The sequence below is a fragment of the Rhyacophila brunnea genome, unplaced genomic scaffold, assembly GCF_057557595.1.
Source record: "Rhyacophila brunnea isolate RB1 unplaced genomic scaffold, BYU_Rbru_1.0 scaffold_6, whole genome shotgun sequence".
NCBI lineage: Eukaryota > Metazoa > Arthropoda > Insecta > Trichoptera > Rhyacophilidae > Rhyacophila > Rhyacophila brunnea.
Window position 1 is genome coordinate 3,883,155 of NW_028233276.1, and position 15,246 is coordinate 3,898,400.

General features: G+C 33.3%; 1 protein-coding gene and 1 long non-coding RNA gene across 2 annotated transcripts in view; both read right to left on the bottom strand.

Moving 5' to 3' along the window:
* LOC147065109 (uncharacterized) overlaps window positions 1–15,246 on the bottom strand; it is a 459,822-nt gene that overhangs the window by 189,323 nt on the left and 255,253 nt on the right. The window lies entirely within an intron of this gene.
* The window catches only part of LOC147065113 (uncharacterized), a 70,662-nt gene that overhangs the window by 15,859 nt on the left and 39,557 nt on the right, over window positions 1–15,246 (bottom strand). The window contains exons 22-26 of the mRNA XM_085956768.1: window positions 3,628–3,823; window positions 2,549–2,716; window positions 1,445–1,581; window positions 779–842; window positions 525–638 (exon numbers count right to left, since the gene is read on the bottom strand). Coding sequence (XP_085812894.1) covers window positions 525–638; window positions 779–842; window positions 1,445–1,581; window positions 2,549–2,716; window positions 3,628–3,823 — 679 coding nt within the window. The remainder of the gene's footprint in view (window positions 1–524; window positions 639–778; window positions 843–1,444; window positions 1,582–2,548; window positions 2,717–3,627; window positions 3,824–15,246) is intronic.

Here is a 15,246-nt window from a genome sequence, read left to right on the forward strand (position 1 = left end):
AGGACGAACCAGTCAATCATCCAGAGACTGAAGATAAAGGAACGCCTCTCGACGATATGTTTGAGAAGAATTCTACAGTTTTTTGGACATATTGCCAGGCGCAGACAGGACAACTTGGAGAGATTGGTAGTTTTGGGTAGCCTCCAGGGAAGGCGAAGCAGAGGAAGAGCGTCTGCGCGATGGAGCGATCAAGTGAAAGAGCTGACTGGGGGCACCATCCATTCTGCCCTGAGAGAAGCGGAAGATCGAGAAGGATGGAAAGCCTTGGTCGCTCAAAGGATGGCGAAATTTAAATGTGGTCCTCAGCCATGAGTGCACGACTAAGATGAGAGAGAGTTCGCTATTTATAAAATAATCCCAATATAAATGTCAAACTAAAATATAACATTAAATTGTAATCAATTTTTTCATTTCTGGCATTCTGCAACAGTGTAACCAGACAACGTAGCAACGTAACAGTGTAGCAATCATATTATTATATCTCATCAGTAGTGTAAATTCTGACATAATGACTCTTTACTTACCACATTAGCAACAGCGTCTGTGAGCAAGTTTCCGGCATATATACAGAGGAAGCAGCCACGTGGTATATCATTCAGAGCTTTGATTCCCCAACCACGGTTGACAGTCTTAAAAACCTGGTGAAAAACAATATTAACATATCAACCAACGGTTGAACGAAGTCATAAATGACAGATGATTTGTTACGATGGTACCAACTGTCTTATAGACTGATAAGTGTATTCGGTAAATATATAACGATAAAGACAAAAATTACCTGAAGTTTCAGCTGCAAGGGATGCTGAACTACCCTGTTAAGACAGGTCATAGCGCACTTACACCTGTTGATTAGAAGAAAGTAAGGTTAATTCGGTTTTATTATACATGATAGAGTAAATTAGCTACATGATCCTGTGACATTCCGTCCTGTTTATCGAAGTAACAACAAATCATTATTATGTAGAGTACAAAAGTGAAACACAAAAATTTGTGAGTTTTTAAAACGATGACACATACATACTGCGCGTATGTAGTTGTATTGTAAACATGTATAAATAATTTTATAGAACTAATGAGGCTTTCCGAATATTATTAATTAGATACAGAAACCATTCAAATTAACGAGCCGTTTTTTTTTTATTTCTATGCGTAAGACTATGGTCTACAAATAGCTAAAATTACGAAAGTATATAAGGCTGCACAAGTGTTGATGAATTTCTTCGAATTTTGAATTAAACATGTTAACGGGGCTTTGCTGTATTGACTTTACTCATTGTGTGCGTCCAACGCAACTGGTGCATTGCCATTAGATACTATTAGCATGATAATTAAATGTGGTAATTAAATAGTAATTAACAGGTCCGTAGTGAATGAGTTATTAATTTAAGCTAATAAAATAATAATCTGTATCTAAAAGATTTCCTGCATGGTATAGAATACTAACCTAGAATTGCATTCATATATTCCAGTGGGAACTGGTTCCAAAAGTCTCTTGTACTGATAGCCCACTCGGTTAGTGTCGTAGCCCAGAACTCGAGCACCCTCAAAAGTCATTTGCCAGCATTGACACGTCTCCTTGTTCTGCAACATACGTGAGATCATGGATATAAAATATTTCACCGGACAAGTTTTGTAATTTTGAGTGTACACTATTCCATACAATATCTCAAGACAAAGGTGGCTACTTTTCTAAGGTTTTTGACAGCTGACAAAAATCTATAAGAATCACTCTTATTGCAATGTAAATAAGAATTTATTGCAGTTTTAAGTACATACAATATGTATTTGTGTACATATGGCGATTATATCTTTATCATCATCATCATCAGGGGCGCGACAACCCGGTGTGGGTCCTGGCCTCCTCCAACAGCTCCCTCCACCTGTCCCTATCCAGTGTGGCCGTTTTCCAATTTGGTACCCCCAGAATATGGCAGTCACTGGCAGCTCCATCTAACCAGCAAATCTTTGGCCTCCGTCGTATTCTACGTCCTATTGGATTGCTGGACATCACTCTCTTTGCCGGTTCATTGTCATTCATACGGTGCACATGACCTAGCCATCGCAGTCTCCCAATCTTATTTGATTGAACTGCGCTGCAATCTTCGTACAGCCCGTAGAGCTCAGCATTATATCTTCTCCTCCAATTGGTGCCATCCCTGATCGGTCCATATATACGGCGGAGAATTTTTCTTTCAAAGATGTTCAGGGCTCGTTCATTTCGCAGAGTTATGTCCAGGTTTCCGATGCGTAGGTGAGCACTGGCTTTACAAGTGTCTTGTAAAGAGTGCTTTTAGTTCGGCGAGATAGTAAGCGGGACTTAAAGTGTCTTAACAGACCAAAGTAGCATTTATTCGCAGACATGATTCTCTTGTTGATTTCTTCTGTAATATCATTATGTCGAGTTACAAGAGATCCAAGGTATATGAAACTGTCAACCGTATCAAACTTGTATGCACCAATATCTAACTTTGGTGCGACTTCTCGTGGTGTGACTTTATAGATATAGATATATGATATCTTTATAGTGGGTAAAATTCCAATTGATTACCTGACAATCATCTGTACAGTCGCAGCCGCACAGGAACTCCGGATCCAGATTCAGATCGACGCCTTGCGTCGGTATCCTGCGCGTACTGTACGCACAAAACTGCGGTAGAGTGTGATCACAGTCGTTCACGCACACTATCGGCACGGCTTCAACTCCGTGGGAAATGTCCTGCAGAAAAGAATTGGTTTAGCAATGTCAACATAATTATACATTTATCTTCAGATTTTAGAAATGGTAAATTTGCATAGTTGCAAATTTATCATAGGAAATAAAATTTTCGGCTTAAAAGTTACAGCTCGGTGTTATAAGTGGATAATAATAATACAAAACCATATTATATCATCATCATCATCAGCCTGAATCTATCCACTGCTGGATGAAGGCCTCTCCAAGCTGATTCTACTTCTCTTGGTCCTGCGCGTTGCGTTGCCACGTACTTCCGGTACCTTGCGGTCGTATTGTACCTCTTGGGTACTACTGGATGATTAGATTTGTCCAGCGATTGTCTCTTCGAGCTATGTGCCAGCCCATTTCCATTTGAGGATATAACTCTATTACATCACAAACCCTTGTCTGTTACCTTATCCACGCATTCCGCGTTATGCCCAGCATGCACCTCTCCATACCACGCTGTACTACTCTTAAGTTTCTGGATCTCTCTTTTAGTTAGGGTTCATGTTTGAAACCATATTATATAAATATAATTATATTACAGATGAAGTTTTAATTGCCTGTGAAAGGACAGACCATGACAATAGTAATCGACTGTACATAAGCAACCTAATGCAACAAACCATGATTGTTTAAAATATTTAGCTGATTAATCATAAAATACTGGTATATTTACATAATTACAAAATGTCAAAACAAGCAGCACCAATGAACTGTCAATTCAAGAATACTAAATTCGTTGACGAAACACAATTGAATGTTATAACAAAAAAGTTAAAACTCTTTGGTACCACAGTATACTGCCTTTGTTCGGAGAAACTTTATCCAAGATGCAAAGGTGATAACCGATTTCCATTGCCTGATACTTCTACAGAGGTTATAATTTACAAAATGTACTATTCTCTTACTCGCTTCGTCACGAAACATTTAGTGAGCACGAACTCTGCCAAGCAGTGCACCCAGTGGTCAAAGTCGAAGAGGTCCACACTCATCTCAGAGGAGGTGAGCCTCAGGTAGAGGTGAAGTTCCTGAGGTGACCTCAGCCGCCGGCCGCATGGCGAACGGTACATGATTGTGCGCTTGCTTCGTGATTTCATGATCAGCCTGGAAACAAACCACCATTATACAGTCGAACTCGGTTATTACGAGGAAGATGGGTCCGACTGAATTTGCTCGTTATAAGCATTACTTGTTATATCGTTATACTTATATTATTTTTCACGCCACATTCAATTTAAGCATAGAACATAAAAAATCTGAAATCAATTGTAAAAATCCCCAAAATAAGCATGGCATTCATAAACTACAAAAGAAGTTGTTTATTGTAATGAAATACTGAGCCGCCGGCGCTGGTAGGTACCTACTGACTTCACAAACCTTGGATTTTTAAATGCAATTAGGTACGACACTTAACTAGCGTCATAAATGTAATCCAATCCCGGCGGCATTGGTCTAGTTTATTGCTTAGGGTCCAAAATGTTGTTTTTAAACGATCGACAGTTGAACAGTTTTGCTCGGTATATCCGAGAAGTAGCTCGTTATAAAAGTGAATAAATATATGGAGAAAGTCATAAACTAAAATGTCAACGAATGTTTCCTCATTACATCCAAGATCTCGCTATTTCCGTGATTGTAATAACCAAGTTTGACTGTATATCTTCTAAGATTTTCAGAATTTGTGACCAATATATTATGTATTGCTAGAGACTGGTAATTTTTTTATATATTATATACATAACATTTTTTATCATTTGAGAATGGCCTTTGTAACAAGTTCAAAGCGCGGAGAAGGGAGAACACAGAGATTTTTCCACATACCGAAAATGATATTTGTAATTGATAGCTTTTCAACCTGTTTAAACCCTCCTTTCACCCCAACAGATTTTATAGGATACATATTGTATTACACAGCAGCGAAGGGTGGGGGTGAGCTGATAAGATCACATTAAACACTGTTAGTCATACGTATTTGTTTTTATTGAACTAAGACTACAATTTACAAATGGTCTTCTTCTTTCATCTTTCGACCATGTCTGAGCGGACAGAGTGGAGGTTTATATTAACAGATTTTATTTTTACGAGAAATGGATGTCAGCCACTTGCTCAACCTATTAGGTCCATACTCTGACTCATACACAAATTGAAAAACAATATGTGTACTTGCCATACCCAGGATTCGAACATGGGACCCTCGACACTATAGACCGGCGCTTAAGCCACGCGGCCATCGTGGGTGTTTAGCTTAATAGCCCATTCGCTAATAGCGAAGGTGGAGGTAGGCTGTTAAGATCCGCCATAAATAGTGAACATTACACTTTGTTAGTCGTACGTATTTGTTTTTATTGAACTCAAGACTACAATTTACAAATGGTATTGGTTAGTTATTAAAAATCAATTAAACCCTGCCTAAGCCAAACATAAGAGGCATCTAATTACAAAAAGCGACAAGTCCACAATTCAATATTTTCGGGAAACAACGTTTTTGAGTTTCAAGCTTCAATTATTTGTTTTAACGTGAGATTATTTTTTCCGTTGTATTCTATGTCGAAATTAGAACCAAATGGCAATTTGTTTCAGCCAATGAACTCTTAAATGTAATAAATATTGGCAAAATAAAATTGAACGTAGCGCTATTTGGACGGTGTTATGCAGTAACCAGTTATCCAACAAAATGGAGTTTTTAGTTATAAGCATTTGAAGTTAAAATGTACACCATTTAGTCAAGATAATGAATAGAGTTATAATTTTTTTTGTAAATTATTAATTGAAAACATACCTTGTGATTGTATACAGACTTGTTTAATAATATGATCCGTTGTTTATAATATATTAGGTAATGTCCGGCAACTTCATCTTGGCTACGTGGCAAATCTGTGAACTACAATCCCCTCCAGTACAGCTAATCGAACTTCCGGTTTCAAATTAGGAACGCCCCCAAATTATTCATTACATTTTTGACACTTCGTATTGGACGCATCTATCAATTTACGTAATTTGAAGCTTTTTATATTCAAAAGATGTTTAAAACAATACGAAATGATGTTCGAATTATTATCAGTAAACTTTTGATTTATTGCGAAGAAGAAAAAAGAGTCGTATTTAAAAGGCGAGCATAATATATTAGGTAATGTCCGGCAACTTCATCTTGGCTACGTGGCAAATCTGTGAACTACAATCCCCTCCAGTACAGCTAATCGAACTTCCGGTTTCAAATTAGGAACGCCCCCAAATTATTCATTACATTTTTGACACTTCGTATTGGACGCATCTATCAATTTACGTAATTTGAAGCTTTTTATATTCAAAAGATGTTTAAAACAATACGAAATGATGTTCGAATTATTATCAGTAAACTTTTGATTTATTGCGAAGAAGAAAAAAGAGTCGTATTTAAAAGGCGAGCCTATACAATACTTTAAACAAGCCCATTTTACGGGTTCCTGTCATGTCAGGTATGTCAAAATTCAGTGTTGTAATACTAGAAATATTTCCCCAAATACTGGAAATTATGTTTGTATATTATAAAGTTATGTGTATCGTAATCTATTTTATTAATATTTTTAGACGTATAATAATTAAGTATAAATGATCATTAGTTAGTTAATGAATTGTCCTTGTATTTTTAAACCGATAAGTAGGTACATATTGTTTTAAAATATATGTAAGGTGGATATAATTTAATTTATAGAAAATTATTTTCACAGTAGGTATGTGTTTCTACAACAATTTTACTAAAAATACGATATAAAAGACATCATTTGTAAATTATAAAACATGTGATTGGGTCATCAATATAATATTGAATATGTTATATCTTTCACTTCTACTTATTTAGTCATAATTTGTGTTCTCCTAATTATTTAATTAATAAATACCTGCAGCAATATTATCAGTTAATGTGGGTTCAATGATATATTTCCTTCCAAATTCAATAATTACGCTGTATTAATTATCCTAATATAATAGTAATAATTAAGAGGTGAAATTATTTGAAAAAAAAATTCTATTGATATTTATTGAACAATAATTAGACTTATAAATTAATGTACTTATAAACTTACTGAGAATAGAATTGATATAAACTTAAAACCTAATTTCGCAGGATATGTTTCCTCAAAAAATGACAACACTGAGAAATATTCTATACGCGACAAGGTCGACTTCCTGTTGTCGCCTAAATAATGTTGTCATACAGTAAATGGTTATTGAAAAATTGTAATTGTTGCAAAAAAAAAATATTTTAGTTTTGCAGTATTCCACTATGCACCAAAAGTGTGACTTAACTGATTTTCCATTATTTACGAATTTGGTTTTGCTTATTAAAAAAACAATATAAATATAGAATATTAATTACAAAATTATGTGTTTATTACAATATAGTATGAATAACTGAATAAAAAAAGTACTATTCTAAATAAAATATTACCACAGTACTTAAGAGTAATAATAAAAAAGGAAGCAGTAAAAATAAATGTAAATGTTATGTTTTAACCGATGAATAAAACTTAAAATTAGTGTCAAAATATGAATTCCATTATATTTCAAAATCTAAAGATTGGATTATCCTCTGCCTTTCTACATCGTCAGTATAATCAGCACCGTCATTATCGAAAAATTGGTAGAAGGGTTTGGCATCTTTGAGTACAAAGCTTAGTAATTTTTCTATTTAATGTATTATTATAATTTGACGTGCCTCCAAAACTAAGAACGGTATCTTCAATAACATTGACAATATTATCATCTACTGATAATACAACAATATCTTCTTCAATCATTGCCGAGCTGGTAATGTCTCTTCTACTTTTCAAAGCCATTTCATTTTTGCCATAGCAACCATGAGTTTGCCTCTATTCATCTTGGAAATAAAGGAAAAATATATCTATGGCCGGGGTGTAAAACTACATAAGTCAAAAAATTCCATTTTTCGGTTTTTACTGATTCTATAAGTCCAAGTGATTCTGCACACTTCTGTATAAACACATAAGTCAAATTCTGTTAGTATGGCGTTATAATACAAAAAAACAAAACCACATAAGTTATTTCCCTCTGAAAAGCGGGGTGTAAAAACACATAAGTCTGACTTATGTGATTATGCACAAAATTTAAAATTTTAAGTGGCAACAACGGATGACTTATGGTGTTAGTCGCCGTTAGACAGTTCATTTAGTTGAGTGTTGTAGTATTGATGTTCTGAACTCATGAAAGGCGTGTAAACTATTTAAATTGATTAATACGTTATACTTAAATACAAAATGTCAGAGATCAAAAAAAAATACTTGCATTATCATTATCCAATGAAACATCATTGATAAAGTTGCAAGGTAAGTTTACCACACTTAAGTAACTTTATGTTTTTTTTTTATAAACATAATTTTATTGGGGTGTGCTTTTAATTTCACACAATATACAATTTGAATTTAAGTTTCACTTGTTAACGTTAACAACATATTAATGTGATTGTGAAATTTCAGCACAAGCAAAAACGTTGCCATTTGACTCCGCATATGAGTTTTTGGATCAAGATCGAGCTTTTATCTCTAGTGATACTAACCATATCAATAACTGCAGAAATGACATTAATCCGGATACATCGAGCCAGAATCTTCAATGTTTGGCTTCAACACATGAACTTAATTATTTGTATGCCCAAAATGAAAGTATAGTACAAGGCTCTAGCTCTGATGACTGTCATTGACCCGTCATATATTCCTCCAGGCCATTATTATAACTGACACTATAGCACCAGGTTTGGAACATAATGAAATTGAAGTAATAGTTTCACAAAAGTCTCCGCAATCAAAAAAAGACACCATAAGTATACGTGAAGAAAAAAAACGCAAAAGGAACAGTGGCCAAGAATACCATTCATAGGCTGGGAAGTTAATTAGAAAACGTATTCAACTCCTTTTATCTAAACGCAGAATGTTGTGCCAAGATCGAATCATGGAAAATCATCGCATCAAGCTTTGTGAAGAATATTTGAATCTTACACAGTATGACAAAAGGAGTGCTTACATATCGTCATTAATTTCCATTCAAAATATGGCCATTCACCGACCTAGATTTCATGATCCCAGTAAGGAAAAATTTAGGTTAAAATCCTATAATTATTCTTTGGATATTGAAGGTAGTAAAATTAAAGTAAAGTAAAGTAAACACCAACACAAATTTTGTCATTAACAGCGAACCAATCGAACGCGTGACCCATTATAAATATTTAGGTACATGGGTCAATGAGAAATGGGACCAGTCTCAGGAAATAAAAACTAGAATTGAGATCGCAAGGAGCGCCTTTCTCAAAATGAGACGCCACCTTAGCAATCGAGATCTTAACCTAGGTCTGAGACTGCGTATGGTACGTTGTTGTGCTCTCAATTCTTTTCTATGGTATGAAAGTATGGGCGCTAAACCAAGAGATGTAACGGAGACTTGAAGCTTTCGAGATGTGGCTGTATAGACGCATCCTCAAAATTCCTTGGACTGACCGAGTGACAAATGTTGAAGTTCTCAATCGAATGGGGAAGGACCGAGAAGTTCTACGTAGTATCAAAACCAAGAAACTACAATACTTCGGCCACATTATGAGAGGAGAAAAATACAGCATTCCCCAACTCGTCATTCAAGGAAAGATCAATGGGAAGCGTAGCAGAGAACGGCGCCGCATTTAGTGGCTTAAGAACCTCCGTGATTGGTACGAGTGCAGCTCCACAGAACTGTTTCGGGTAGCGACGAGCGGTAGTGACGACAAAGATAAGAACGCCTTGATGGTGGCCGACCTCCGCTAGGGGATGGTACAATAAGAAGAAGAAAATTAAAGTATGCAAGGGTTGTTTTCCAAAAACGTTTGGTGAAACAGACAATTTTGTTAATCTTGTCGCCATAAAAAAATAAGCAACTGTAGGTGGCACACAAACCACTGCCAATCTAGATCAGTATATCCTTTCAAATAAATGGAGCGATGAAAATTTGATGAAAGTTTCTGAACACATAAATAAATTTCCACCTTATGAAAGCCACTATACTCTTGCCATCACATTTAACCATTAAAAAATGTTCAATATGAACAAAGCGGAAACTGAGAATTATGTATCTATTCTCTACAGGGAGGAATTTCACAGACTTCGGAAGTTGATTCGGACCATGATTGAACAAAAAAAAAGAAAATTATTAGTCAAATTAACCACCCGTACGATTGGTTTCCTATAGATGTAGATATAGATGAGATACCCATATAAAAAAAAATCGGAATTGTTTATTTCAAACCAAGCCTAGAAGCAGAAGAATCTTTCAAAACACTGTGTTTAAGACGGCGAGGTGTTCCAGAAAGGATGGAAACAACTGATTTAACTTTATTTCAGATAACCAACGCACCTTTACCTATAAGCCAAGACAAAAAGAATGCCCTTATATCTCTATTTCCGCTAATTCCAACTAGGTATATCTCATGACTTTTATCATCAACTGCCCTCCAGGAACATACCTGATATTCATCCAGATTTAGTGGAAACATGAAAACTATAAGAAATATTAATTATATTTAATTTTCAATGATGTATGTATTTTTTGGTTTTCATTTGTATCTTGGTGGATTTTTGAATTAAAATTTTGTTTTTTATGTCTGATGGTTCTTTTTTCTCTCTCATTCTTTATAATAAATTAGGTTCCTCTTTGTAATAATTAATTATATTTAATAAATCTGGTATTCCTTGATAAAAATCAAATGTTTTCATTATTAATATGATTTTTTTTAATGTTCTAATAATTAGCCATAATCACATAAGTCAGCCAAACAAGAAAAAAACTCATGTGTAGATACACATAAGTCAGCTATTTACTTTATTTTAAATATTTCATACTATCTTATGAATTCATTACATATAAAATAACTATAAACTGAAAAAAAAATAATTGAATAGCAAAGCTTTCTTGAAAAAAAAAAGATATTCACAAAAAACACTCTCCTGAAAAATGTTGTTTTTTGACTTATGTAGTTTTACACCCCGGCTACAGATATATTACCACCAATAACCAATAAACCAATAAAATTATTTTTATAGAAAATCTCCTTTTAATACACTAATAAATTGTTAAAGACAATATTTTTATTGTTAAGGCAATATTTATGTATGAACCAAATATTTCAATAAATCATTTTGCAACTACCAGTTAAGCACAAAATAAAATGAAAAACGTTAATCACATTTTGCAATAATCAGTTAACCACAAGGCCTGAACAAAAACGATGCATGAGTGCGAGTGAGAAAGTATTCGGCACCCTTATAATCTCTGCGACACGCGCTAGAGTAAGATAAAAGGTCTACATATTTTTAAGTTGGTTTCCAAAAATATCGCCGGCAAATTGTGCTGAATCGCTTCACGTAGCGTGTTGTTCGTGTTGCTAAATTTGCTATTTTTTGTGTTAAACATAAAGTCAGTGGTAAATATTTTTAGTTAATTAAGTAGGTAAGGTGGTTCTGCATGTTGTATTAAAATATGGTAGCCGTACTGATAAGCAAGAAGATGGTATTACGTTTCATAGGTAAGTTGATACATGTTCGTGACAATTTATTTGTATATTATTATTTATTTTAATATCAGTGACCTAGTGTTTCTTTAAAATAACTTAAATTATGGATATATTTACCTAATTGGTTGCATTTTGACCGCTTAAAAATACTATATAACGTAAAAAAACAGAAAATTATATTTTAATTCTGAGCGTCTAGTGCGAGCACTTTGGGCGAGCACTAGCGAAATGGTCTATGGTCTCGAACATTTATAGGCGAATGCGTTCGCTCGCCCACAAACCAAACGCACGGCACGTAGCTTCATTTAGCAATGCAACGGGTGGCGTCTATATGTATCTATAGTCTATGGTTAACCACTTCCCAGTTATATTTTGGTGAGAAAGAGTGTCTAAAAATTGTCAGATATTTTTTTAAACATTTTTTAAACAATTTATTAAAAATTTTATTTTTACGTTTGTTTTACTTTTTTTCACATTAAATTAACACTTTTTTACAATATTTAAAATTTTATGAAAAATGTCAAATTTTTTAATGTTTTTCTACATTTTATCACAACAGATATGTAGGTTTATGTTTTAAATTTTACGGAAATAATTTTAATAAGTCTTTTTGGTATGGCAAATTTTTAAAAATTCAATACACAACCCTACATCACAATCTCGTCTCCTTCCGTATTCGTTTGTCGTTTTCATTCATATGTGAGCAGCATACTTTGCACGTCTAGTAGGCCTTTCTTTATTCGCCGTAGATGGTATTGGTTGGTAACTAAAATGAAGCTAATAAGTATAAATAATATATACTTATTTTTTACGAACTTACTTCTAAAATGTGCTCAAAAATAACAAAAGTAACTAAATTCAAATTACAATAACATGCGACATACCTAACACAAAAATAACTATGAATGAACAATGAAGTCATTGACTAATCAGGCCCACTCTGCCCGGCAGTAAATAAAGCTTTTATTATGTCATATGGCTCATATATCACTCAAATACAAGTTGAAATACGATCTTCCCGAATGTAGCTCGTGATAAACATTCCTGTCAAGTTGATAAAAAAAACGCCCGACTGAGACTCGGGCTAGTCAGTGTGCGAAGTAAAGGCGTGCCCGAGTCACACTCAGGATAAACAGTCAAGTGGTTAAACAACTGATTATGCACCATAAAAGTCAGAACATAATTTTTGCAATAATCAGTTTAGTGAAGGCTGAAAGTGACACATCCTAAAAAACCCTTTTTTATTATTAAATTCAGCTTATCTTAGCCTTATATTTCCACTGTAACTTATAAAACAATAATTATAATGAATTTAAGTAAGTGGGGCGACGATAACTAGGCAGATATTGTAAGAAAATGCAAAAAACGACAACGTTTGACATCTCAATTTTACAACAGCGGCCATGTTGTTTGGTGGATGACCGTTTACTGCAAAATGGATTTGTTTATATTGTATATACACGTTTTTTTAAAAGTCTCATAGATGGCAATACAGACCGAATTTGACCACAATCTTTTTTGCAAAACGTAGAAAACATATTCATATTGTCGTTAAACCGAAAACTGCAAAAACACAAAAGTGTTGCTTAACTGGTTACTGCATAACACCGTCCATTTGTTCCTCACTTTTTAATTTACTCCGCATAAGGCACATATTTCTGTCGCACTGTCATGAGTTTACCAAATGCTACAGCATGGGAGACGCCCGTTGAATTTTGTAATTTTTATGAACTGACCGGAACAAACAATGGATGCCACTGTACTTTTGTTAGGATGGTGAAAAAATACATGAATAAATATTATTATAAATGATTTAGTGCTTTGAAACTTATTTTTTGAAATTACTTCATTCCCATATCAGTTAGTCCTCGATACTGTATCGAATTCTCTTGCGATTTCGTGAATTGAATAATATTCTTGAATACCTTGACACTATACGATTTTTTTTGATTACATTATAAAAATTCTATTTCATAGAGAAATAATATGTTTTTTTTTTCTGTTACTAGAAAAGAATAGATTATATTATAAAATTTGATATATCAATTATAAATAAAAAAATGTTGTCACACTTGTTTTGTAGTTCAAACATAGTTTTATCCGTTCATTTCTAAATAAAAATTGATACATTATTTTTTTCTTTTGATGTAAACTATCAATATTATTACTTATTATTGCTTTATACACCATTGAGAACACACTTTATTAAAAAAAAACTAAATCGACGATTTTTTGTCAAAAAACGCTTGGGAGTTTTCACATAATATGCTAGGCTAAATCAGCTGGGAGTAAAAGGGTTAAAAAACATCGATTTTTATAAAAAATATAAATGTGTATAATTTGAAATCCTTTTTATTAAAAAGATTTCAAGTTATACACATTTATATTTTTTATAAAAATCGATGTTTTTTAAAATAGATATAAAAATTATTAAAACTATGAAATAGTCAAAAATCTCTTAGGTGATGCAAACTTAATAAAGTAAATTATAATAATAAATATGACCATAAAATATATGTAATAATAGGGTGCGGTCCGATTCAACAAATTCGCATTTTATTACATTTCTTACAATTGTAAGTTTGTCTTTGATTTAAAATAAAAAATATTTTTCTTTTTAATGTTTCCAGATACATATTTATTCATTAATACAGTTGAAATTGTAAATTATCAAAAAAATGTCTCAAATTGCAAGCATCGTATTTTTCCGCTAGGTGCCTCTTTAAAAAAGGCTCAGTGAGACTTCGCCTTAAGCCCTGCCTATACCAAACTATAATAGATAAAAAATGTTATTCTATCTATAAAATATTCATAGTTATGTATGATTTAATTCAGAAGTCGGCACCGTGCCCAGAATCTATACCTATTTATGAAATGACTGGTGAAACAGAGTATTTTAAATAAAATTGTCCTATAAGGTATGTCACAATTACATACGTCGGTCCTTTTCTAACACATGCTACAGTATTGCATAAGTCAATGAAGGAATTAGACAGAGATACGTATCGATGAACCAATTTGCAAACTCAAGTATCAACACATGATTCATAACAGATAACACGGGGTAAGAACAAAAAGTAATCAAACCACAATATTTATTTGTGTCTGACTATCAATATAATAATATATTAAACTACAAAATTCTTAAAGTAAAAAATTTAATTTGTCTGAACAAAAATTTAAATCAACAGCACTGGACCCGAGAGTATAGGTGTGGAAAACGTAACGTTTCTGTCAAAAAAGCAAAATTATCTCATTTAAAACAAATTTGCAAGTATTTGGTATTCAATATACGTACTTGTTGTACCATAAAACTTATGTAGTTGCACTAAAAGCCGGCTGACACGAACATGTTCAACTTGAAATTTGACGTAAATGAAAAATATTTGTCAAAATAATTGCTTATTTTAATCATCATATAAAACAGTAGTTGACTTGTTTACGAAATTTTCAATCTAGAAAAGAACATAGGTAAGTAACAATGCCGCTAATACTTTTCGTTTTTATACTATGTACTCTTGACTTTAGTTAGGTAAAGTCAACTAAAAAAGCTGTAGCAGTAGCTCATTGAACATTAAATTTGATGAAACAACTTTACGAGCTCAAATAGTTACGCTAACCTAGAAATTGCCCACAGAATTTTCAGTAAAAAATCATTCTGTTTGCAAGTGTTTAGTGGAGAAGGAAACACTGAAGTTAACAGTATTAGATGATTAGTGAGCAATCAAAACACAAACTTCTTTTAGATTCAATTAAATTTGTCATTATTCACATTTATAGCATCACGTTAATGTGATTGTAATTACTTATTCCGAGTCATTCTTTATAATGTTTTATTTCTTAGGAATATATATGATTATTTAATAATTATAATAGATACCTAGGTATACTAAAATAATTATTACAAGTATACAAAATACCATACTCACACATCATAAAATAGTTACCAAAGAAATCTGTTTGCCAGCACATTTTATTTTTATATCCTTGCCAAGCGTGC